General features: G+C 57.7%; 2 protein-coding genes across 3 annotated transcripts; one reads left to right on the forward strand and one right to left on the reverse strand.

Annotated features, from left to right (window-relative positions):
* The first annotated feature begins 464 nt into the window (after positions 1 to 464).
* Positions 465 to 12,487, forward strand: Gpr153 (G protein-coupled receptor 153). Of its 2 annotated transcripts, none has more exons than XM_052178294.1 (6): positions 465 to 871; positions 5,830 to 6,298; positions 6,607 to 7,036; positions 8,966 to 9,158; positions 9,570 to 9,754; positions 10,068 to 12,487. In XM_052178294.1, the coding sequence occupies exons 1-6, from the start codon at positions 865 to 867 to the stop codon at positions 10,797 to 10,799; spliced, it is 2,016 nt and encodes a 671-aa protein (XP_052034254.1). In that variant the 5' UTR covers positions 465 to 864; the 3' UTR covers positions 10,800 to 12,487. The 2 variants fall into 2 exon arrangements, with proteins under 2 accessions (XP_052034254.1, XP_052034255.1); XM_052178295.1 differs by having other exon boundaries at positions 10,137 to 12,487.
* Positions 12,488 to 13,958: 1,471 nt separating this feature from the next.
* Positions 13,959 to 14,981, reverse strand: Hes3 (hes family bHLH transcription factor 3). Its single transcript, XM_052175765.1, has 3 exons — positions 14,886 to 14,981; positions 14,728 to 14,809; positions 13,959 to 14,340 (listed from the first exon to the last, which is right to left on the reverse strand). Exons 1-3 carry the CDS (start codon positions 14,964 to 14,966, stop codon positions 13,979 to 13,981), a joined length of 525 nt encoding a protein of 174 aa, XP_052031725.1. The 5' UTR covers positions 14,967 to 14,981; the 3' UTR covers positions 13,959 to 13,978.
* Positions 14,982 to 23,580: the final 8,599 nt, after the last annotated feature.

The raw sequence follows: 23,580 nt of genomic DNA on the forward strand, positions 1-23,580 counted from the left end.
GGGGCAGGAATCAGGCTTCAAACCCTGGTTCTATCAATTCGCTTGGTTGGTCAGAGCCTCGGGGGACAAGGCTGAGTCAGTTGGGGAGGGCCAGTCACCCTGCTGCCCCGAGGTCCTTGCAGTATTCCGGCAGCGCCCAGGGCACAGGGATAGTAGGCTGGAACCTCTGGCTGGCCCAGCCCTGCCTTCTGCTACTCTTGATTCCTGACCCAGCAATCTGATTCCTAGAAACCGCTAGATCTCAGGTGCACGCATCCTGTCCCTCGTCCTCAAGGATGCTAACCTCTGACGTGGCTTCCTCTCCGATTCCCCATATTCCCTGTCCTCCATCTGCATCCAATCTCCCCTTTCTCTAGCCCGCGAACCCCGCCCCTCAACCCCAGGCGGTTTAAGAGGCGGCGGCCTGAGTGACCCAGACCCGAGGGGCCCGGCGTGGGCGGATCCTGTAGCGCGCTCCAAGGGGCATCACTGCGGCTGCTGGGGCTACGTGGCTGCCGGGAGTGGGGGGCCAGTGCGACGCGGCCGGGAAGGCGGGGCGCGGCCAGGGGGCGGCGCGGAGGCCCGGGCAGAAGCATGCGCCCTGGTCCGCCCCCCGCCCCCGGCCGCCCGAGCGCAGCCAGCTGAGCGGCGGGAGCGGAGCGCGGCCGCGGCGGAGGCGGCGCCCAGGGAGGGCGGGCGGCGGGGCCAAGCGCAGCGCAGCGCTCTGGCCATCGGCAGGCTCCACCGCCAGGATGCCCCGGCCCGAGGGCCGCTCCGCCGCCAGCCACCCCCGCGGCCCCTGGCGGCGGGCGCTCAGTGCCGGGGCGCGGGAACGGCAGCCGGAGCCGGAGGCGGGAGCAGCGAGCGGGAGCCACGGGCGCCTCAATGCCGGGTGAGCGCCGCCGCCCCGGCTCAGGGGCGCCAAAGGGGAAATCCGGGCGGGAGCACTGGCCGAGAGGGCGTTGAGAGCACCTGGTGGGACGCGGGGTCCGTCGGAGTGGCCGTGGGCAGCGTTTAGGGCCAGAACGCCCCACTACAAACTTAGGGACCTTCGGGGTAACTTCTCCGTGCCAGCCTCCCCCTAAGCTTTCTGCTCCCGGGCCTGACAGTGTAATCCTGGGCGGCTCGCAGGGGTCAGAAGTGGCTACTTTGTAGATCCCAAGCCGCCCCCACTCTATACCCTGTGTAAACTGAGGGTGTGGGTTGAGGCACGGTCCCACCCCCAAGCTGGCTCCCCAATCTGTTGTTTGGACGCGCCCTCGGGGCTGGAGCTGGAAGACCCACAAAGACCAGGCCGGCAGGGGTGCGCCTTTTAGGGGCGGGTAAAGGAACGAAGCGAGCCTGGGAAACCTCTAAGTGGGGTGTAAGGGGGCGTGCACCGAGCCCTGTGCCGCCGTCCAGCTGGGCTTTTGGCGACCCTTTGGCACACCAGAGGCCAGCTAGGAGGCAAAATCACGAAACGTAGGCTCCTAGGAGATCGGTGGGCGCAGCCCGAGCCCGGGGAATCCTTTCAAGTTCTGGGTTCTCTTTGTTGCGCAATACAGCCCTAGGGCTGCGCGACCTCATTGGCCCAGGGCCGTGACGTCAGGACCCGGCCCTACCCACAGACCCCGCGGAGGGAGGAGGTTTCAAGGCCTGGGTGGGTCTCTAGATTGCCTTACCTGCTTTGTGACCTTCCTTGGGGAGGGAGTTGTGGGATTCCTGATATGGAGGCATCTTCCTGGAAATGTAGGAGGTGCTCAGAGCAGCCTCGGTGGGACCCAGGGGGGTCTGGCCCTAGCAATTGCTGCTTCGGGATTTGTGGGTATCCACAGTGGTCCCCACAGCCTCTCCACTTAAGAGATCTGATGTCTGCGCGCACGCGCACACACACACATACACACACACACACACACACTCCAGAACATTCCTCTCCTCCCGGAATACAGCCTCCAGGACTGCTGGGCCCCAACGTCACCTGCCCTGGCCAGCACTTTCCTCTAACAGCCCTCAGCTTGGAAGCGACCTTGTTGCCAAAGTAGGATCTATCCTGCAGGGACGAGCCGCTCAGACAGACCTTGCTTCTAGGAACAGTAAAGTACCTTGTCAGGAACATTTTAGGAGGGCTTGAGAGACCAAGGCTTTGGTTTTGATGGATGAAGTTTGTATCTTGGCCCGGGTACATAAAGATGCTGGCAGGCGATTTCAACTCTCTGCCTCCGCCGAAATGCCTCGCTCTAATGGAGATGGTCTCGGTAGCACCATTGCAAGACAGTGGAAGAAGAGTGCCTCCCTCCTTACCCCTCCAGCACCCCTCGGTCCCGTACGCCATTGGAACCTGGGTGAAGAGTCCAATACTCCGTGCAATCCAATCCGTTAGCCCTGGCAAGCGCTGTCTGCTCAGCGCGTCGAAGTGCGTTGCCTGGCAGAGAGCACCAGCTCCTTTCAAGAAAGGCTCTGTCACGCCTGATTTCTGCATCGGAGAACCGAGGCGCAGGGGTGTGGATAACAAGCACGAGCTGGGTCTGGACTCCAGCTTCCTGAGTCGAGTCCACAGTATTCTTCCCCTCACCTGGTAACCTCCAGTCTGCAGCTGAGAAGGCTGGCCAGACCCAGAGAGCTGCTGATGACGGTGCCCTCCGATAGGGCCACACTGCCCCCCCGCCCAGACTAGTGTCTGGAGCAGCGACTTAATACACATTCAGACAGGAACTGCCGTGCCTGCAGCAGACTTTCACCAGAGGCTGTTAAGACACTGTGTGCACAGAGGACCCTTCCCTTGGGTCAGGGTCTGGGCACACAAAAGTAAGGAAAATCCACGGCAGACTAAAAGGGCTGTGTGGAGAGTCAGGGGCACACGGATCTCTGGAAGTTTAAGGCCAGCCTGGTCTACGTAGTGAGCTACATAGTACAGCTAAGGCTAGCTACATAGAGTGACCTTGTCTCAAGATTTTTTATTATTATTTTTAATTTTTAAAGAGAAGGAACTGTAGATGAGACTGTCGGAGATTGTCTCCGGTTGCCAGTACAGCTTGGTTTTCCCAGCAGGAGACAAGGCTGGGAATGTTTGCTGAGGCTGCTGCAGTCCCCCGTCTGCCCCAGCAGGAGGCACTGTGGGGCTAGTCCTGACCTGTGGTAAGGCCCGAGTGGAGCAGCTAATCCGACTACAGGTGGCCTTCACTTAGCGTGGGGCTCGTCCTCCTTGTGCCCGGGAGAGCTGACAGACTGGAAGAGGGAAGGGTAGGAGGGAATTGCCTCTCAGCCTGCCGGTGGGGCAGGGTGCCTCCCCTAACGTTAAACCTCCTACTCAGCGTCCTATGCGCCTCACCCCATCCCAAGGCACCTGGCAGTTCCTCTGCAGCCAAGGCCTGGGCTTTGGGGTGTCTCCAGGCCGACACTAGTCCACAGGACCCTCTGGGTGAGAGCCAGGCAGGCCCAAGTGCTGGCTGCTGCCTCACAGCAGCTACTGCGTGTGGGACCTAGCTCCCAACATGCTGCCGTCCCCGCACAGCACCCACTATGTGATACCTGGGCCCTGGGCTTTAAAGATGTGGTACCTAAGCCAGGCAGTGGTGGCGCACGCCTGTAATCCCAGCACTTGGGAGGCAGAGGCAGGCAGATTTCTGAGTTCGAGGCCAGCCTGGTCTACAGAGTGAGTTCCAGGACAGCCAGGGCTACAGAGAAACCCTGTCTCCAAAAAACCAAATCCAAAGAAAACAAAAAGACAGAACAAAAAGGTGTGGTGTCTCTCCACTGAGCATCCGGTAGAAATAGCATAACTCTTCTTTCTGCGGGTGGGGGCCTTGCCACTGCCCGCGGCCTGCAGCTCCGGTCAGTCTCTGTGAGAGGCTGTCCACCCACTCACTCCCAGGGTGGGTGGTCGGCGCGCGGTGGCCGGCTCCTCTCCTCCTCACAGGTCACGTGGGGGAATCAGAGAAGGCAAAGGGAGGTATGGGGGGCGTCCTGCTGGGATAAATGTACGTCTAAGTGCCTGGGACGTCTGGGGGGCGGAATTCGGAACACAGGATGGTGAGAGAGCTGTGAGGAGATGCAAGGACATACAGGGGTCGAGCCTGTCCATCTGAGACACCCGAATCCCCAGCACTCCAGAGACTGAAGAGGATCAGGGGTTCGAGGCCAGCCTTGGGCTGTCTCAAGTGACCGAGGCACACATGGTGGTTCAGGCTTGCAAACTCAACCCTTAGAACGCAGGAGGGTTGCCGCAAGTTCGAATCCAGCCTAGGTCTGTGTAGCCAGTTCCATGATAGCCAGGGTTACAGAGTGAGACCCCGTTCCTTTAAAATCCAGACTGGGGGCTGGAGAGATGGCTCAGCAGTGAAGAGCACTGACTGCTCTTCCGAAGGTCCTGAGTTCAATTCCTGCAACCACATGGTGGCTCACAACCACCTGTAATGAGATCTGACGCCCTCTTCTGGTGTCTGAAGACAGCTGCAGTGTATTCATGTATAATAAATAAATAAGTCTAAAAAAAAAAATCCAGACTGAGGATGCAGAGATGGATCAGTGATGTGGGACACTTTCTGCCCTTGCAGAGGATCCAGGCTCGGTTCCCAGGCCCCACCTGCTGACTCAGTCCCAGGAGACCTAAAATCCTCTCCTGTTCTAGGAACAGATGCGGTGTACTGGCAAAACACTCAAACATATAGAGAGTATAAAAGTAAATAAACCCAAAGACATGCCGGGCAGTGGTGGCACACGCCTGTAATCCCAGCACTTGGGAGGCAGAGGCAGGTGGATTTCTGAGTTCGAGGCCAGCCTGGTCTACAGAGTGAGTTCCAGGACAGCCAGGACTACATAGAGAAACCCTGTCTCGAAAAACCAAAAGAGAGAGAGAGAGAAGAAAGGAGAGAGAGAAAGTTCAGATTCTGGGCTGGAGAGATGGCTCAGTGGTTAAGAGCACCAACTGCTCTTCCAGAGGACCTGGGTTCAAATCCCAGCAAGCACATGGCTCACATCACATGGTGGAATCTGATGTCCCTCTTCAGGTGTGTCTGAAGACAGCTACAGTGTACTCATGTCCATAAAATAAATAAATAAACCTTAAAAAGAAAAAGAGAAGGAGGCTTCATGTGACCTTAAAAAAATAGTCACACACGTAAAATAAATTTTTAAAGACGTATTTCTTTTTATGTGTATGAATACACTATAGCTGTACAGATGGTTGTGAGCCTTCATATGGTTGCTGGGAATTGAACTCAAGACATCTGCTCTCTGCAGCCCCGCTCGCTCCGACCCAAAGATTTATTTATTGTTATATGTGAGTACACTGTAGCTGTCTTCAGACAGCCCAGAAGAGGGCGTCAGATCTCATTACAGATGGTTGTGAGCCACCACGTGGTTGCTGGGATTTGATTGGAAGAGCAGTCAGTGCTCATAACCGCTGAGCCATCCCTCCAGCCCCACATAAAATAAATCTTAAAGAGAATTAAAGAAAGGAATCGCAGGGGCAAGAGAGATGTCTCAGCGGCTAAGAGCAATGACTGCTCTTCCAAAGGTCCTGAGTTCAAGTCTCAGTAACCACATGGTGGCTCACAGCCATCAGTACAGCTACAGTGTACTCATATACATAAAATTAATAAATAAATCTATTTTAAAAAAAAGAAAGGAATCGCATATTCTAACCCTTGATCAGGAATCAAGTACAAATGAGGGAATGTGCACTTAGTTGGCACCCCTGTATACCACCCCTTAGGCCCATGACCCCTGTATACCACCCTGTATACCGAGATTCTGGAGCCTGTTATAAGCCAGGGCCACACAGGTGATGCCACGTGGCGACCCTTCCCATCTCCGGTCCTGCGGTTGTCGTCGCAGCCCTCACCGAGTGCTCACTGCTCCCTCCCTCCACAGCTGCTCGTGGTCCCTGGCATCACCGGGCCCCCAAGTGGTGTGAGGGCAGGCGCATTGCAGAGAGGCCCGGCTCTGAGGAGGATGCTCCGGGCGCTCGCCAGCTCCTCTGCACCATGAGTGAAGAGAGGCGGCTGCCGGGCAGTGCGGTAGGCTGGCTGGCGTGCGGAGGCCTGTCGCTGCTGGCCAACGCCTGGGGCATCCTCAGTGTGGGCGCCAAGCAAAAGAAGTGGAAGCCTCTGGAGTTCCTGCTCTGCACGCTGGCCGCCACCCACATGCTCAACGTGGCGGTGCCCATTGCCACGTACGCTGTCGTGCAGCTGCGGAGGCAGCGTCCGGACTACGAGTGGAACGAGGGCCTCTGTAAGGTCTTCGTGTCGACGTTCTACACCCTCACCCTGGCCACCTGCTTCTCCGTCACCTCCATCTCCTACCACCGCATGTGGATGGTCCGATGGCCGGTCAACTACCGGTGAGCACGGGGCGGCCTGGGGTTCGTAGGGAGGGGCTGTGCATGACGCAAAGACACGCCTGGTGTACCTGCGCGGACGAGGATGGGTGGCGAGGTTGGGGCCTGGCACAGTCTGGGGCTGCTGGGGGCTTGCGTGTTGAGGTACGTAGCTCACACAGGGGCAGGAATAGCGCTTAGTGAGGTCGAGGCCTTGCCGCGGGGCTGGGTGGAGGCTACCGTGTCAGTGCGGAGGGGTGGTCGGGGGCCCTGTGTCCCATACGGCCCGGGAGTAACGCCAGGATTCTCTACCCTGCCCTGCTCCCTGCCAGGCTAAGCAACGCCAAAAAGCAGGCGGTGCACACAGTTATGGGCATCTGGATGGTGTCCTTCATCCTGTCGGCCCTTCCTGCCGTTGGCTGGCACGACACGAGCGAGCGTTTCTACACCCACGGCTGCCGCTTCATCGTGGCCGAGATCGGCCTGGGCTTCGGCGTCTGCTTCTTGCTGCTGGTGGGAGGCAGCGTGGCCATGGGCGTGGTCTGCACGGCCATTGCCCTCTTCCAGACGCTGGCCACGCAGGTGGGGCACCGGGCCGACCGCCGCGCCTTCACCGTGCCCACCATCGTGGTGGAAGACGCACAGGGCAAGCGCCGCTCCTCCATCGACGGCTCGGAGCCTGCCAGAACGTCGCTGCAGATCACGGGCCTGGTGGCCACCATCGTGGTCATCTATGACTGCCTCATGGGCTTCCCTGTGCTGGTGGGTGAGGGTTGGTGGGTAGGGATCGTCAGGGAGGTGTCGTCGTCGTCGTTGTTGTCTTCTTCTTCTCCTCCTCCTCCTCTCCCTTCCCCTCCCCCTCCTCTCCTTTCCCCTCCCCTTCCCCTCCCTTCCCCTCCCCTTCCCCTCCTCCTTCCTCCTCTTCTTCTTAAAATATTTATTTATTATATGTAATTACCCTGTAGCTGTCATCGGACACCCCAAAAGAGGGCATCAGATCTCATTACGGATGGTTGTGAGCCACCATGTGGTTGCTGGGATTAGAACTCAGGACCTTCAGAAGAGCAGTCAGTGCTCTTAACTACTAAGCCAGCTCTCCAGCCCAGGGATGTGTCTTCTAGGACAGCCCGGGGACTGGGCATCAGGTGGCTGAAATGGCAAACCTGACTTCTGAGCCGTCTGTTAGCACTCCCATTTTGTGGTTTTGGCAAGCAGAGTTCAGAGAGGTATATGACTCTCCCGAAGTCAGGGTAGATGGGTGAGATTTGAACCCTTGATAGCTAGGACCTTTATCACACTATAGGGGAACTTCCCAGGGATGCAGCACATAGGTAGGGAACACGGAGTTGGCAAGTGCAGGCCCCTAACCTTGTGTGATGTTGCACTTTACCCTAAGGTCAAATTAAAGACTCACTGGAAGAAGGCCTTGCTAGCCACAGCCCAGTGCGACCGCCTGGACTCTGGACCAGCTGGGACTAGGCTGACGTCTCCACTCAGTAAACAGCTTCTGCCACAGGAGGTCTAGAGGGCCCAGGCCAGGGCCAGCCTGCTCACAGGCAGAGGGCTTAGTTACATTCCTGGGGCGGCTACACGCAGTCCTAGAGAGGTGCGGCCTCAGTGGCAGCTTCAGAGTCACACTGCTCCCAGCCGGCCCTGCACCTTCCCGCTCTGACAGTGCGGCTGGATACCCCAGTCCTTGTGCCAATGAAAACAGCTAAGAAACTGTCCTGAGGACCACTAGGCACTATAAAGACAGGGTGGTGACTTAGAAGGAGTGGGGGTGCACCCTGGCATTTTCTCAGAGCTGGGAAGAGGGTGCCACTGATGGAGTGGGCTGCTTGTCATAAGCAGTACCGAGAATTCCCACCTCAGGGCTGGAGAGACGGCTCAGTAGTTAAAACACTGGCTGTTCTTGCAGAGGACCTGGTTTGGTCCCTAGTATCCACATGGTAGCTCACAACCATGTGTAGACACACACACATGGTGTACACACATACATGCATACATACTTGTGGGCAAAACACAAATGCTTAGAAACAATACAAAATCTGTTATAAAAGAATTCTTACCTTCTGCAGTGGTGGGGTGTTTTCAACCCATTTTCACAGATGAGGAAACAGCCACCAGAGAAACTCAGCCGCTTTTCCAGGATCACACAGATTGCAGGACAGACCTGCCCCGCCCATTTTTACTGTTTTGTCATTATTAAATGCAAGCAGGTGTATTCTTGTATTTAACGCCCTTATCAGGCACCCAAAGAACATCTAGTTAGACCCTTTGACTTTTGGGTCTCCTCTAGGGTCTGAGCTTCTGGGTGGGGTCAGAGCTGTGGCCCAGGAAGACACAGAGTAGACAGAAAAGGGCAGGCTTGAGACCTGTTTCTCCTAGCATGTTCCTTTAGGGGCAGGTGGCGGTAACCCGTGTCACATGGCCCCATGGGCACCCAGGAGGCCGCAGCACAGAGGAGTGATTCACAGAGCTGAGCTGTACGCAGGGTAGACACAAGCCTTGGCCTCCAGTCACTCAGCCCGCCCTTTCCTGGTGGCCTGCAGCCTTCCGCCACCATCTAGACCTTCTTTTCCTCCAAGCAGTGGGTTATGGGCTCTAGCTCACAGATGGGGGCGGCTGTGGCTAGGAGGGACGTGGCGGGGGTCGGGGTCCCGTGGGTCAGGCCCAGTCCTGTGTCCGCAGGTGGTGAGCTTCAGCAGTCTGCGGGCGGATGCTTCCGCACCCTGGATGGTGCTCTGCGTCCTGTGGTGCTCCGTGACGCAGGCCCTGCTGCTGCCTCTGTCCCTCTGGAGTTGCGATCGTTACCGGGCGGATCTCAAAGCGGTCTGGGAGAAGTGCATGGCCCTGATGGCCAATGATGAGGACTCTGACAATGGTAAGGGTGGCCTCAGGGTGGCCCCCGGGGAGGACGGCGCCTGGGGGTGGGGTCAGCTGAGCGATCACGATTTGATATACCCTTGCCGCATGGCACTTAGGTGACCCTGTTCTCCATCGCCATTTCTGTGGCAACACAAGTCCGTTCCATACAAGACTTGTGCTGTGTGCCGGGAGTGGTCAGCCTGTGTGGTATTTAATCCCATGGTGTTCCCACCCTAAATCTCAGATGAACAAATTAGTTTAATATGTCAGCCAATGGGTCCAAAGCTAAAGTGTGCCCTAGCTGGGATTTGAACTTGGAACCCTCGCCTGCCCTATTCCAAAAACTAGTCCCTTGCTAGCGAGGATTCCCTAAAGCCTTCCCAGAGGCCTTCCCCTGTCCTATGCTTCTTGTTGTCCTATCCTGCAGAGACCAGCCTAGAGGGCGGCGTCTCCCCCGACCTGGTACTGGAGCGCTCCCTTGACTACAGCTATGGAGGTGACTTCGTGGCTCTGGACAGGATGACCAAGTATGAACTCTCCGCCCTAGAGGGAGGCTTACCCCAGCTCTACCCTCTGCGACCACTGCAGGAAGATCGGATGCAGTATCTGCAGGTAGGTTGAGGCAGAGCAGAGGATCCTCACGTGTCTGTGGTGCCTCCCCTCTCCTCTCCGTTCCTCTCTCTCTCTCCCCTCTTCTCCTCTTTCTCTGCCTCTTTCTCACACAACCTATGCGGGTGGGCCATGTTCCCCGTGCTCTGGAAGAGGGGTCCACTGGTGTCTTGGGCTGTAAACCTCCCCGTGAGCCTTCGCTCCAACCGACCCAAGCTTCAGCCAACACCCAGCTTCAGAGAGGTTGTCACCTGCCCCAAATCTCACTTCTCCAAATCAGGGGGGCCTTGTCCCTGACCCACACACTGCTCTGCAGGGCGCGGGGAGGCATCGGTGCGGGTTTCCAGGAGGGCAGCCCTGTTTCAGCCCGGCCGGGTGCTCGCAGGTCCCGCCCACCCGGCGGTTCTCCCACGATGATGCCGACGTGTGGGCGGCCGTCCCGCTGCCCACCTTCCTGCCACGCTGGAGCTCGGGCGAGGACTTGGCAGCCCTGGCACACTTAATGCTGCCCGCGGGCTCCGACCGGCGGCGCGGGAGCCTGCTGGCCTTCGCCGAGGATGCGCCCCCGTTCCGCCCGCGCCGTCGCTCTGCCGAGAGCCTTTTGTCCCTGCAGCCCTCTTCCCTAGACGGCGGCCCGCGTCGCGCCCACGACTCGCCTCCCGGCAGCCCGCGTCGCCGCCCGGGGCCCGGCGCCCGCTCCGCCTCGGTCTCGCTGCTGCCGGACGCCTTCGCGCTCACCGCCTTCGAGCGCGAGCCGCAGGCTCTGCGTCGCGTGCCCGCCCCGGCGCGGCCCTTCCCCGCTGCCCCCGACGGCGCGGAGCCTGCTGAGCTCCCGACGCCCCCTGGTGGCCGTGCGCAGCGCAGCCAGGGACGCCGGGCCTCGCGCGCGCACGCGGGGCCCCTGCAGAGCAGCCTGAGCGCGTCGTGGGGCGAGCCCGGCGGCCTGCACGCGGCAGGCTGCGGCAGCACTAGCAGCTTCCTGAGCTCGCCCTCCGAGTCCTCGGGCTACGTCACGCTGCATTCGGACTCGCTGGGCTCTGCGTCCTAGGACCCCCAGAGACGCCACGCAGACGGAAGAGGCACAGCGCCAAAGATGCCGCCACAGGTGTCGGGCGCCACTAAGCGCCACCTAAGCTAGGGGTGAATGGATAGTGGGCTCTGCAGCCCCTCTTACAATTCCTTCTGGTGTCGCCTGGAGGGACGAATGGCCACCCTGGATGGCTGCACAGGACATGGACCTGCTGCACGGCATCTCCCAGGAAGGGTCAGCCTGTGCCTGTGTAGCGAGTGACATCTGCACGTTTTGTACACCTCTGAGGCTAGACCGGGGTGTAGGGAGCCCTGAGACCCGACCACCTTGAGAAAGGACGTTCTCAGAGAAGCTTAAGGCGGAAGTCACGACTGCATCCGAGTTCCCGCCCTGCCTCTGCCTCACCTCTAGGGCGTGGCATGTAGAGGGTCGCAAGCACAGGAGTCGTCAGAGCCCAAACAAGTTCTATTGAGCGGGCTTCCCACGTGGCCTGCTTCAGTTTCCCTATCTCCGAAGAGTGGATGACCATGACATACATCTCTCAGGGCTGTTTGAAGAACACTCCAGGTCTGTGTGCCCTCACACTTGAGTGGACCAGGTGTGAGAGGTAGTGAGGGCCCTTTGTTAGGGCCTGCAGCATGTGGGCCCCAGATGTGAGGTCCCTCAGTCTCGATGACCTTTGCCCTCTTGGAGACTCGCCCCACTTTAGCTAAAGCACAACACCATGGGTATATGACAGCACCTCGACCCCTGTTAGTGTCCCCCATGCTGAAGATTCCACCGTATTGCCTGTCTCCCACTGTCAGCCGCCCGTGGTCCTGCTGTGAAGGCTGCAGGCACCTGACACAGAGAACCAAAGCACGTGGAAGGGAACTCCCGAGTTTCAGGGCCGGCTCCAGCTTTGCTTCCTACCTGTCCGGGCAAAGTCCCCGGAAAGGGTGTCCTGTAACCCCTTCCCCCGCTAGAAGGGCTTTGCTCTCCCCTGGGTAGACCCCTTTCCAGGTCTGGGCTGTGCCAGGGACATTGGTATTCCCAGAAGAGACCCAGGGCTGTGAGCTGTGAGCAGAGGGGTGGAGCTGTCACCACACAGCAGAACTCTCTGTGTTGGGACCTGGAGATAGTCTCGAGGCCAGCTCTGGTGGGGGTGGGGTGGGAGACGGGCCTATCCCAGACCTCAGAGGTCTCTGTAACCTCTGGTTAAGTGAAAGATATGCTACCACAGAAGAGCAGAGCAGGAGACTGTGGTCCTTTGGACTTGGGAGAAGCTGCCTCTGGCCATGTGCTGCCGTGCCTTTGGGGTTTGACATGTCATACAGGGCAGAGGCCACCAGCTCGCTCGCTGCTGTCTCCCTCACAGGTCTCAAATGACCAATTTACCACTTGGGTTTCACTCTGTATTTTGTATTCAACGGCAATACTTGTAATGGGGACATAGTCCCCCTAAGTCACTCCTCATTTTTACAAAACTTCAAGGGCAAGCCGTAAACAGAGCGCCCTAGCCACCCAGGGCACTTTCACACGGTAGTTCAGCCTCCCTGTGTGCTGACAGCTGGAAGGACCTTGGCCCTGGGGTTTCTGGTAAGAGAGCTATCTCTACACCACCACCCAGCCCAGAGGCAGGGATTCGTTTGTAGGTTTTTGGAAACAAAATAAAACAGCATTTCTTTTCTGTACAGAAACCAATAAAAACTTCCTCATGGTTTGCACACAGCCTTCAGAGGTTGGTTTCCTGGAAACCCGTTTTCGTAGAGCCAACCAACTGCTCCCCAAATCTCTCTACATCGAGAGCCGGAAACCTAAGCCAGTGCATTTCCTTGGACTTGCCATATCCCCAAGCCAGTGTTGCAGGCCCCACCTGGCCAGCAAGACAGACCGAGTCCGCAACAGTAGGCAGCAGGGAGTGGGCCCCAAAGCCCATGGTTCCCTGTCACAGGTGGTACCTGTGATCAGGACTAGGTGCGTGCCCCTGAGATCGATCATTAGCCTGGCGACAGACTCTGATGCCCCAGAAATTCACCGACTCCTCGCTCCGGTCCTCGCCGTGAGGCCGCCACCTGGCGGTAGCAGAGAAAAGCTCTTGGCGTTTCTCCCACCCGGGGAGCTGACCAGAGGCCACCTTGAGAGGCCACAGCTGGAACTTCTGCACGCGTCCTTGCTCCAAAGAGACTTGAGTGTGGGGTGGCGCGGGTTATTGCAGAGAAGACCGGCAAGTTTACCCGCATGGCAAGAGTCGTCCCAAACCTCGAATTACCCCACAGACAGTTGGTATTTGTGGTGCACTAAGGTCTCAGTCTCTATATTCACACCCAGTCTTTATTCATAATTGTATGTGGTTAATAGGAGGTGCTGGGATTTCGAACTGGACCCCAGACTGGTCCACGACAGGAGCCTCTCCCCAACAGCCGCAGCGCACGGTAACAGACTCTTAGTTCGAGTCTAGGGCCCAGAAGGCACTACAGTGGTCTTTGCAGAGCACAAAATGCTCCGGTCTCAGCAGTGCTACCCACGAATGTGTGGGACCAGGGACTGTAGATTGTGACGAGGCAGGGCGTCCGGCACGCAGTGTACCTTAGGGGCGGAGCTAGTGCTCCGCGCCAGCGCGCCGCAGCCGTAGGTATTAGCGCAGGGAGGGCCTGGGAGAGCGCGCCAGCAGTGTGGGATCAGTGCGGAGGGGGTGATGGGCTTCGGTGGTGCTGAGAGGGTCTCGGGTGGTGGTAGGAAGGGAGCCCCTCGCTGAAGGGGCGGGGCCCGGCGCGCTTTGTGCCGGTGGGAACCGAGCGCCCGGGGCCGGCTGAATGGGCCAGGGCGGGGCAGCGATTCTCCTCGCTGCAAGGGGTCCGCTCTGCGCCGCTAGCAACCGCGACCTTCCCACCGTGACGCAGCCGTGGAGAGGGGGCAGGGGCGGGCTGCCAGCCCAGGGTCCCTGGGAAAGGGGTACAGCTCACCCGTCCCCTCCCATCTTACGTAGAAGCGGGAGGTGGAGAATTGGAGTGGGTGGGGCTGGAGTGAATGAATTCACCTAGACGCTCAGACCCGATTCGTCAATGGCTCCGTGGATTTCCCTGCAGCCCCACCAGGCCACCGATTGATAAGAGTCCCTGCAGTCACCATGGGTGCCCCAAAATAGTTTCCCCAGACTCGACGGCGGGGTGATGGGGGGCGGGGGGAGGGCTTGAGTCTAAATCCTTGCCTAGGCCTCACCACGGTCGCCACACGCGAAACCCGGGTCTCGGACTCTCGGCCTGGCAGTTTGATGCAGGTTGTGGTGCCAGAACGTCGGAGGAGGACTCAAGGAGACCTCCGGGGAGAGGGAGCGGGGACTGCGGGGGGTGGGAGCCACCTGCAGCGCGACCGGGGCCCCAGATGGCCGGGAGGCAGGGGTTGAGACAGGTCGCCTGTGGGCTGGCGCTGTCCGTGGTGCTGCCTGCCCTGCGCTGGAGCAGCAGGGGGCAGCGCAGGCCGCTGCCGTCCTCTCCCGGCCGAAGCCTCTGGCTCACGCCGGGCAAGCCGCCTTGGAAGCCGGACGTGTAGTCCACCCCACTGGGTACTGGCCAGAGTCCTGGAGGGAGGGAGGGAGGGAGGGAGGGACGGAGGGAGGGAGGGAAGGAGGGAGGGAGGGAGGGAGGGAGGGAAGGGAAAAGAGAGAAGCACAAAGACAAGAAATAAGATGGTCTCAGTGGGGCAGACCTGTGCTCACACTCCGCCTGCAAACCCACGGCCAGACAGGCCTGAGCTTCCTTTCCCCACACCCGCCCAGCCAGGTGATGGGCCCTCCTAACCTAGCTGTCCGCCTCAGCGCTCCTCTCCACCCATCCCCCAGCCCAGCCCAGGCTATCACTTTGTAGCAGGCAGACCGCTAGCCAGCTCTCCGTCCTCCCGCCTCAGCAAGCCCCCATGGCTAGCTGTCACATGCCCCTCCCGGTGTCACAGCGTGGATCGTCGCTACCTTGCAATGAGTTCTGGAGGCTTCTCACGTACTTAACACTCAGCTCCAGGATGTCGGCCTTCTCCAGCTTTCGTTTCCGAATCTGCCGAGAGAGAGCCGCTCTTACCGGGCAGCTGGGGAGGAGATGGGCTGAGGACTCCCCTCCTCTGCTGCCTTACCTGGTGTGAGTAGTGTCTCTCCAGAAGAGACCTCAGCTGCTCCAGTGACACGTTGATGCGTGCACGGCGCTTCTTCTCCATCAGAGGCTTGGAGACCTGTGGGCCAGCCGGAAGTGTTTAGAGGGAAGGCCGAAGCCTTCCAGCCTGCTCTCTCTCCAACCCAGGGCTTCCCACCGCACTTCCAGGGGTTCTCACCCCAAACCCTTCAGGACCCCAGACCTTTCGGAAGCTGCTGGCCGGGCCACTGAGGCCGCCCCCCGATGTGGGCTCAGTGCCCATGTTGTGACTTTCACACAGGCAGTGGGCTGCATTGCCTTTATAGGGTACCTCGCATTTGCATGTCAATGGACCGATAGGAACTAGAAAAACTCAGAGGGGGAGGGGACAGAAAGGGGCCCCCTTCCAAGAGTCCAGGCTGCCTCGGCTTTCTGGCTTCCCTGAAGACGTCTTCCCTCCCCCTTCCCCCCCCCCCCCGCCATCTCCCACCCTCTTCCCCCCCCCCACCCCCACCGCCTTGACTCACCACTGCTACAGTCTTGTTGGCTGCTGTAGGTTCTGGACCTCACCGCTGTCTCTGCTTGCCAAGTCCTGGCTGCTTCTTATGCAGCATCCTTCTGGTGGTGCTCCGCTGTGTCAGGGAGCTTTGTGAGCCGCGGGCCGTGCTAAATGACGCTGATGGAGCCCTGGGTGTCCTGCAGCCTGATGAAGATGCCGAGGCCAGGATGCTGGCGGTGGTGCTTTTCTGCCCCCTTCACGCTCGGGCCACGCTGAGATGCTGAATTAGCCGCCCTAATGTCAGGACAATGTAGCAATTTTCTGCCTGTGGTTGCTCAAAGCCAGTGGCAAGCAGGACCTGTGGGGGCCAAGCAGTAACACGTGTCCCATTAAAGCGTGCAGCCCGCCCGCCCGCCCGCAGGCCCACAACAGGCCTCCTCCTTCCAAGGACCCAGCGACTAGACTATTGAATGATAGGACCCAATATAGAGACGTGTAGCTGGGAGGCAGACCCCACCCCCACCCCCACCTCCGGGCCCTGGGTTTCCTGGTTTGCCACTCTGGTGAAGGACCAATCTCTTAAGAGAAAATATCTGAGCCACGTGCGGTGGTGCACATCTTTAATCCGGGAACTCAGAGGCAGGCAAATCTCTGAGTTCAAGGGCAGCCTGATTTTAGAACAAAATTTAGGACAGCCAGGAGAAATCCTGTCTGGGGATGTGGTGGGGAGGAGAGGAGAGAGAGAGAGAGAGAGAGAGAGAGAGAGAGAGAGAGAGAGAGAGAGAGAGAGAGAGAGAGAGAGAGAGAGAGAGAGAGAGAGATGCAAAGACAGAGACAGCACCCACAACTGGGATCAGTTCCTTTGGACCTTCTGCTAAATCCAATGAGTGGGAGTGGGTACAGCTGGTGGGCGCGCTGAGGAGCGTCCAGCCTACACTGCAGGGTTCTGTGCACCTTTCCAAAGCCCACAAATCCAGCAATGAGACTCTGGGAGCATCTTCTCCAGGGAAGGCTGCAGTCCCCCACACCACTCCCATTGCACCAGGGAAGTTTGACTCTCGACTATGACAAGAAGGCTGACCTCCGGAGAAGATCCCGGATTCAAACCTGGATGACTCCTTTTCTTACACTCTCCTGGTCTTAGTTTGGGGGAGCAGGAGACCGAACTAGAGTTCCTGACAGTGCCTGTGAGGCCATAGAAAGTCTCCCAAGTCGTGCAGCATCCTCTGTGGCCAAGTAATGGGAAGAGGCCTCTTTGAGGCCTCAAGAGGATATTCTGGGTCAAGATGCCCCCCAGATCGGGCACCTTTTCAACCCCCTCCACTTGCCCTCACTCTGGGCATTGATCGTCTATGGCTCTCAAACGCCTAGCAGCGTGGAGAATCGAGCCCCGCCCTCCCCCTTTCAGGTCCAGAGAAAGGCGACCACAGCTCTGGAACGTTCTCCTGAAGTCCCCTTCCCGCCCCCCACCTAAGGGGCGGAGTCTGGATGGGTTTAGTACCCAGGGCTGGTGAAGAGACTGAAGCCCAGTGGCTAGCGCCGCCACGCGCCGGGTAGCTTTAAAGCGCTCGGGCCACCGGGCCCGGGAGGCCCCTCGCGAGTAGCTCCGGCTCTGGGGCTTTGGCAGCGCGGTACAAAGGCGCCGCGGGGCAGGCGGGCGGGAGGCACCGCACAAAAGGAGCAGCCGAGTGTTAAGGGCATTGTGCCGGGCGCACAAAGCGGCGCCCGCGTCCGCTTTCTCCGGGCCAAACTCCCGGCGCCCCGCGGCGCACGGGCTTCCAGCTGCCGCACATCTGTAGGATAGGCCCGGCGCGCGCCTCACCTGGGCGGGTCCTCTCCACCCTTCTTGCTCTCAAGCCCAGCCAGCAGCAGGGCAATTTGTCTTGTAATTACAATACTTCCCCAGAAACTTTGGCCCGCGCCTTTCAGTCCAGTGCATTAGCAAACCAATGGTGCATGCACGGCTCTCCTGACGCACCGCGGGGCGCCGGGCACTGGGCCCGCCCCCTCTCCAGAATTAGGGTCACTATAAAGTCCTTTTCTCTGGCCCCCGCCCGCACCCCCGTATCCAGGGTTGTCTGGGACAACATCCCCTCACAAACCCATGCCCAGGGACCCTGGCCGCACTGGGTGGGTCCGCACACGTGGGTGGCTAAATGTTTCTTAGGTAGTGGAAAATTGACCACAAAATGCGCTAATGCACTAATTTGCAATGTTCTGCTATGTCTGGAAGAAGTGAGGCTCGCCATGGGCAGGGACGGATTCTCAATGATTGAGCTCTGCCAGGATCTACTAACATGCCTGCTGCTGGGGGCATGCCCACCGGGTCTGTCTCTATGTGCGGACTTCTCTGCGGTTCCTTCCTCCGTTGCTACAAAACACCTCCCAATGCCTGCTCCTGCGCAAGATCACGTCCAGGAGGGATCCCTTTCCTTCTCCCCACTCTCTTCTTCCAGAGCTCTCAACCAACCCTCGTCCTTCCACTACGGTAGCTTCCATTACAGCATCTTCCGCGGTCAGCCTCTTCTCCCTCTGAGCTAGATCTTTGCATCCAGCAAGGTCATTGGGAAAGATGACAGTTAGTGAGATGCAGGCTGGGGACGGGTGCTCCATCTGCCCGCACGCGCGGATGCCTTACCTGCGTCCCCAGGCAGACCCACCCAGAAGAGAGCTTTCCCAGAGGTGTGGAGAGACAGCCGCTCTTCTTGTCCTCTCTGATCGGCTGTGTGAAGTGCTTTCCCTTGCACTGCTTGTAAGGTCGTGGACCAACTCAGAAACCCTGCTTATGCAAACGGGGATGCAGGCCGCCAACACCCTGCCCTTTCCGTCTTTAGCGCTCTGGGTCCCCGAGGCACCGGGAAAGGAGCACGGGCCCAGGAGGAGCAGGGAAACCCAGGCTTCTTTTGCGCATGCAAGGAAAAAGACTCTCCTTTTAGAATTCCTGGGGGCTCTCAGCCTACCTCCGCTCTCCCCTTTCTCACACTTTGGAACTTAATCGGGAAAAGGGACCTGGTGCCTTTGTGCCTTCCCCATTCCATTTCTCAAATTTGGCAAAAAAGCACACACGGGTCTGAAAACCAAGTGGGGCAGGACTTTGGAGCCTCCCAAAAAAGTCCCACCCCCCATCCCCGAGAGCCAGCAGCCTGGGGTCCTGGGTAGGAGCGGCTGTATTCCTGCACTGCTCGCTTCAAACCAATGCTAAAAGATGAGCCTTGCACACACCCGTGTGGGTGCTCGTGGGCACTGGAAGGAGCCTGTTCTCTCTGCAGACGTGTCTCAACGTGGGGCGAAGAAATGATTGCTGTGTGTCATTAACTACCAGGGCCTAAGCCCTGAAGTGACTCAGCCTCAGTCTGCACCGGGGTTGGAGAGGCTGCAAAGTGTGTGACTCTCTTTAGTTGTGTTGAGACTTCAAATAGCACGGCAGCCAAGGGCCCTTCAGGGGACAAAGGCGGGGACTTTATTGAGTGGCCAGGCTGGCCCAGCTCAGGAAGAGCGAGTTCAGAGAGACCCTCTTTGTCCTGGCCTTTTGTGTCTCCCCTGAGCGGGCTCTAATCTTTAAATATTTACCAGACCCTTTTGTGCACGTATGACTTACGCGCTGTGGGCTGATGGGCTCATAAATCACGCGCCATTTACCAGCCTGGGCCCGAGGAGAGAAAACTTTGTTTTGGAAAAGTGGGCAGAGATCTACAGCCACTCTGGGCAGACTCCTCACTGCCCTCCGCCTCCCCACGTGCACTCTGTAGGCCAGAGGCCTTGAATAACCAGGAGCTGGGGAGGGGCATGGGGGGGGGGGCGACTGGTCTGGCATCCACCACCACGGAGGAGTGGGCTGTGGGCTGCCTGGGCTTTGCCCCTGCTTGGCTTCGGGCTCGGATACCAGGAGCCGACTTTCACCAGGGGATCTGTGTGTGGGTGAGCTGCTTGCTTATGTGTCTGTGTGAAGTGTCCACGTCTGTCTCCTCCATGATTGTCATGCCTGCCTCAGGCTTGCTCTGCTCTGCTCTTCATAGTCTCTCCTGCTCAATGAAACCATGATGCTTAAGAAACAAAATGCAAAAGCTGGGCGGTGGTGGCACATGCCTTTAATCCCAGCACTTGGGAGGCAGAGGCAGGCAGATTTCTGAGTTCCAGGCCAGCCTGGTCTACAGAATGAGTTCCAGGACAGCCAGGGCTACACAGAGAAACCCTGTCTCGAAAAACAAACAAACAAACAAACAAACAAACAAAAAGAGTACATACTGTTCTTGTAGAAGACATCTCACAACTGCCTGTAACCCCAGTTCTGTAGGGGGGTTCAACTCAACTCTGGCATCCACTTACAGAAACAACTTGCCCCAGTGTCAAAAGCAACCTGCCCGCAACCTGCCCTGCTCCCTGTCAAACCACAAAGCACCTGTAATTTCCTGTTGCTCCTTACATATGTGTGCATGTGTGCATATCCCCAGCCCCGTTAAGTGGACTCAGAGAGCTCCTCTGGCTGGGCCCAGGCAGGAAAGCTGTGTTAGCCCGTGGTGGAGGCACACAGGCATGGTGGAGGCTCATGTGGGCTGCAGAGGGATCCTACTGCTGGAGAAAGAGGTCCTTTTGTGCTTGCCTGGGAGCTCCCTGGACAAAACGCGTTCAAGTGCTTATTTTCATAGAAAGGCAGGCAGCGCATCTTAGAGCTGGGCATTTCCCCTCCTGACACCCGCTCTGGGTACACAGTGAGTCCATTCCATCAGACTCCTTTCCTCTCCTGTGGGAAAAGCCTGGGCATCTGGGTGTGTCCCTCTCCATGTGACTGTATCCCTGGGTCATATGCGTGCTCCGTGTGACTGTTCCTCTGGGCATATGTGCTGTGTATAACTGTCTCCTCCATGTGACTGTTCCTCTGGGCATATGTACTGTGTATAACTGTTCCCTTAGGTACCTATGCTCTTGGTGTGACTGTGTAGCTGAGTCTCTGTGTACTGGTGTGACTGTGTAGCTGAGTCTGTGTGTACTAGTGTGACTGTGTAGCTGAGTCTCTGTGTACTGGTGTGACTGTGTAGCTGAGTCTGTGTGTACTGGTGTGACTGTGTAGCTGAGTCTCTGCGTACTGGTGTGACTGTGTAGCTGAGTCTGTGTGTACTGGTGTGACTGTGTAGCTGAGTCTCTGCGTACTGGTGTGACTGTGTAGCTGAGTCTGTGTGTACTGGTGTGACTGTGTAGCTGAGTCTCTGCGTACTGGTGTGACTGTGTAGCTGAGTCTGTGTGTACTGGTGTGACTGTGTAGCTGAGTCTCTGTGTACTGGTGTGACTGTGTAGCTGAGTCTGTGTGTACTGGTGTGACTGTGTAGCTGAGTCTGTGTGTACTGGTGTGACTGTGTAGCTGAGTCTATGTGTACTGGTGTGACTCTACCCGAGTATGTGTGCACTCTCCAATGGGACTGTTTCTCTGGTTATATTTTTTAAATATTTATTTATTATATGTAAGTACACCATAGCTGTCTTCAGACACTCTAGAAGAGGGCATCAGATCCTGTTACGGATGGTTGTGAGCCACCATGTGGTTGCTGGGATTTGATCTCGGGACCTTTGGAAGAACAGTCTGTTCTTAACCGCTGAGCCATCCCTCCAGCCCTGTATCTCTGGTTATATGCACTCTCCAATGGGATGTATGATCCCTTCTCTGGCTATAGGCGCTATTTTGGTGAAACTGTTTTCCTGGGTATATGCATTTTCTGTGTGTATTTTCCCCTGGGTATACACATGGCCAGATGTGTATAAATATGTCTGCTTGTTTCTCTCCTTCCGCACTCCACTGTGAGTTCTGGACCCTGACAGACTAGCAAGTCATAAAAGTTCCCATCCCCTGGAGCGCGCCCCCACCCGGCAGGGCAGAGCACACCTTTTCCTTCCCCTGCCTCTAGGACAGGAAAGAAGGAGGATGGGGCCTCGGGGCGATGACCCGCAGAGACAGGATGGAGTGGCTCCAGCTCTCCTAACCCCAACCCTTAGTCAGTTGCACTTTGCTTGGTGCCTAAGAGTGGTGATCAAAAGCTCGGGGCCTGCGAAGGCCTGAGGAGGGGCTTCCACCAGAAAGGGTTTTGTGCCTCAGAGTCAAGAGCCCTCCCTCAAGTGAGGGGCGAGAAGCACCCTCTAGTGGCTCTGATGCGTCCTGAGTCTGCGAAGGCCATGAGGTAGCAGCTCCCAGCCCTGCCACTTTAAAGCCCAGGCGTCTCACAGACCTGTGCTTAAAGAACTGCTTAGCCTGTGGTGTCACCTTACCACAGCCCCATTATCTGAGGAGGGAGCCTACGCGAGCGAGGACTTCCCTCAGTCAAACTGTGCACGTCTGTGGGGACCGTGTTCCTCAGGCAGGCGATGCTGATGTGAGAAACCTAAGTATGAGCGGGTGAGCCGGCCAGCCGGGAAGCAGCGCCTCTTCCTGGTCCTGCCCTGACTCCTCTTGGGGATGGACCATGACCTGCAGCTGTTAGGCCACGAACCCTCTCCTCAAGTTCCTTTTGGTCAGCATGTAAACATAGCAACAGAAAGGAGACTAGGACACCGTGTGTGTGTGTGTGTGTGTGTGTGTGTGTGTGTGTGTGTTGCTGGGGTTCTGAAACCATTACATCTGTTTCTAGTTCCCATCACCTCACTTTGACAAATGTCTCCCACCATCGCCGCACAGTGCAGGCCTTTATAGATTATTCTAGTGTTATTCTCCCAGGTCCCTGTCTATCGCTGAAGGAAGTCAGAGTCGGAACTCAAGAGCTCAGCAGAAGCCACGGGGTGTGTGTGTGTGTGTGTGTGTGTGCTGCTTATGGCCGGCCCACTTGCTTAGCTTCCTTATGTAAGCCAGGAACACCTGCCAAGGAGTGGCTCCTCAGTTAGGAGTCACGACGATCGATCCCTCACAGGCACGCCCAGCGGCTGGCCTGGCGCATGCACCTCCTCAATGAGGCTTCTTATCAGATGACTCTAGGCTGTGCCATTGTGACAAAGTAGGACAGTAGACAACCGTCCGTCCAACACAGTGAAATCCGGACTCCAGTTTACAGGAAGACAAGGTGGCCAGGAGTCACCTGCCTAAGGTCACCAAGACAGGACGCAGCTGTTGGAACCGGGATAGCCACGCAGCCCCGCCTGCCTCTCCAGCCACTTGCCCACACAGCGGGGCTGCTGCCCGGACTCCTGCTGAGGCGCACGCAGGGCTCACCACAGCCTCCCAGCCTGCCTCTCACCGTGGTGGTTAGACTTGCTCTTTCTGACTCTGCTTCTCATAGCCAGCACAAGCTCCTGGCGCCCCGTTTCCAGGAGCTGGCAAGTACTGCAGTTCCTAAGCCTTCCATGCGGCCTGCCTGCTGTGTAGCCTCCGACCAAGGGCCTCTCCCCTGGACTCAAACCAGACCGACCCCACATCTAGCCTAGCATGCAAGCGGCCTTCAGGTAGAAGGCAGGACCCTGACTTCTCTAGAAACAGATAAAAGCTGGGGTGATGGCTCTCACCTGAAATTCCAGCCTTGGGGGGAGGAGCAGGGGAGACACTGGAGGAGCTGAACCTCAAGGGTCTTATACAGATATCTAGAAAGTTCCGGGCTGTCCTGGGCTATAGAGGATACACTGTCTTAAAAGCAAAACAAGGCAGTATGCAGTCTACCTTTCATTCCAACAACTAGGAGGCAGAGGCAGGAGGGTCTCACTGAGCCAGAGCCATTAGCATTCTTTCCAGGCTCCACCCCACAGTTGCCTGGCAACAGTCAGATTATGCGCCTGGTTTACTATATAAAAAGAGCGACTCTTGTCTATAAAAGGTTCTGGAGACAAGGCTCAGCACTTAGGAGCACCGACTGCTCTTCTGAAGGTCCTAAGAGTTCAAATCCCAGCAACCACATGGTGGCTCACAACCATCCGTAGTGAGATCTGACTCCCTCTTCTGGAGTGTCTGAAGGCAGGCACAGTGGACTTACATATAAAAAATAAATACATCTGAAAAAAAAAAAAGGAGCGACTCTTATTCTCTCTTTCCCCGACCCTTTTCTCTTTCTCCGCGTGTTTCCGGCCGGCCCCTCCTCTCCTCTCCCTTTCCTTCTCTGTCTCTACTTCCCTCTCAACTCCCCTCCCCATGCCCTAAAAGAACTATTCTACATATACCCGTCGTGTGGCTGGTACCTCAGGGGAAGGGATGCCTCAGCATGGGTCTGCCGAGGCACGCCTCCCACACTTCACC

This window comes from Apodemus sylvaticus, chromosome 3 (assembly GCF_947179515.1).
Source record: "Apodemus sylvaticus chromosome 3, mApoSyl1.1, whole genome shotgun sequence".
Lineage (NCBI taxonomy): Eukaryota > Metazoa > Chordata > Mammalia > Rodentia > Muridae > Apodemus > Apodemus sylvaticus.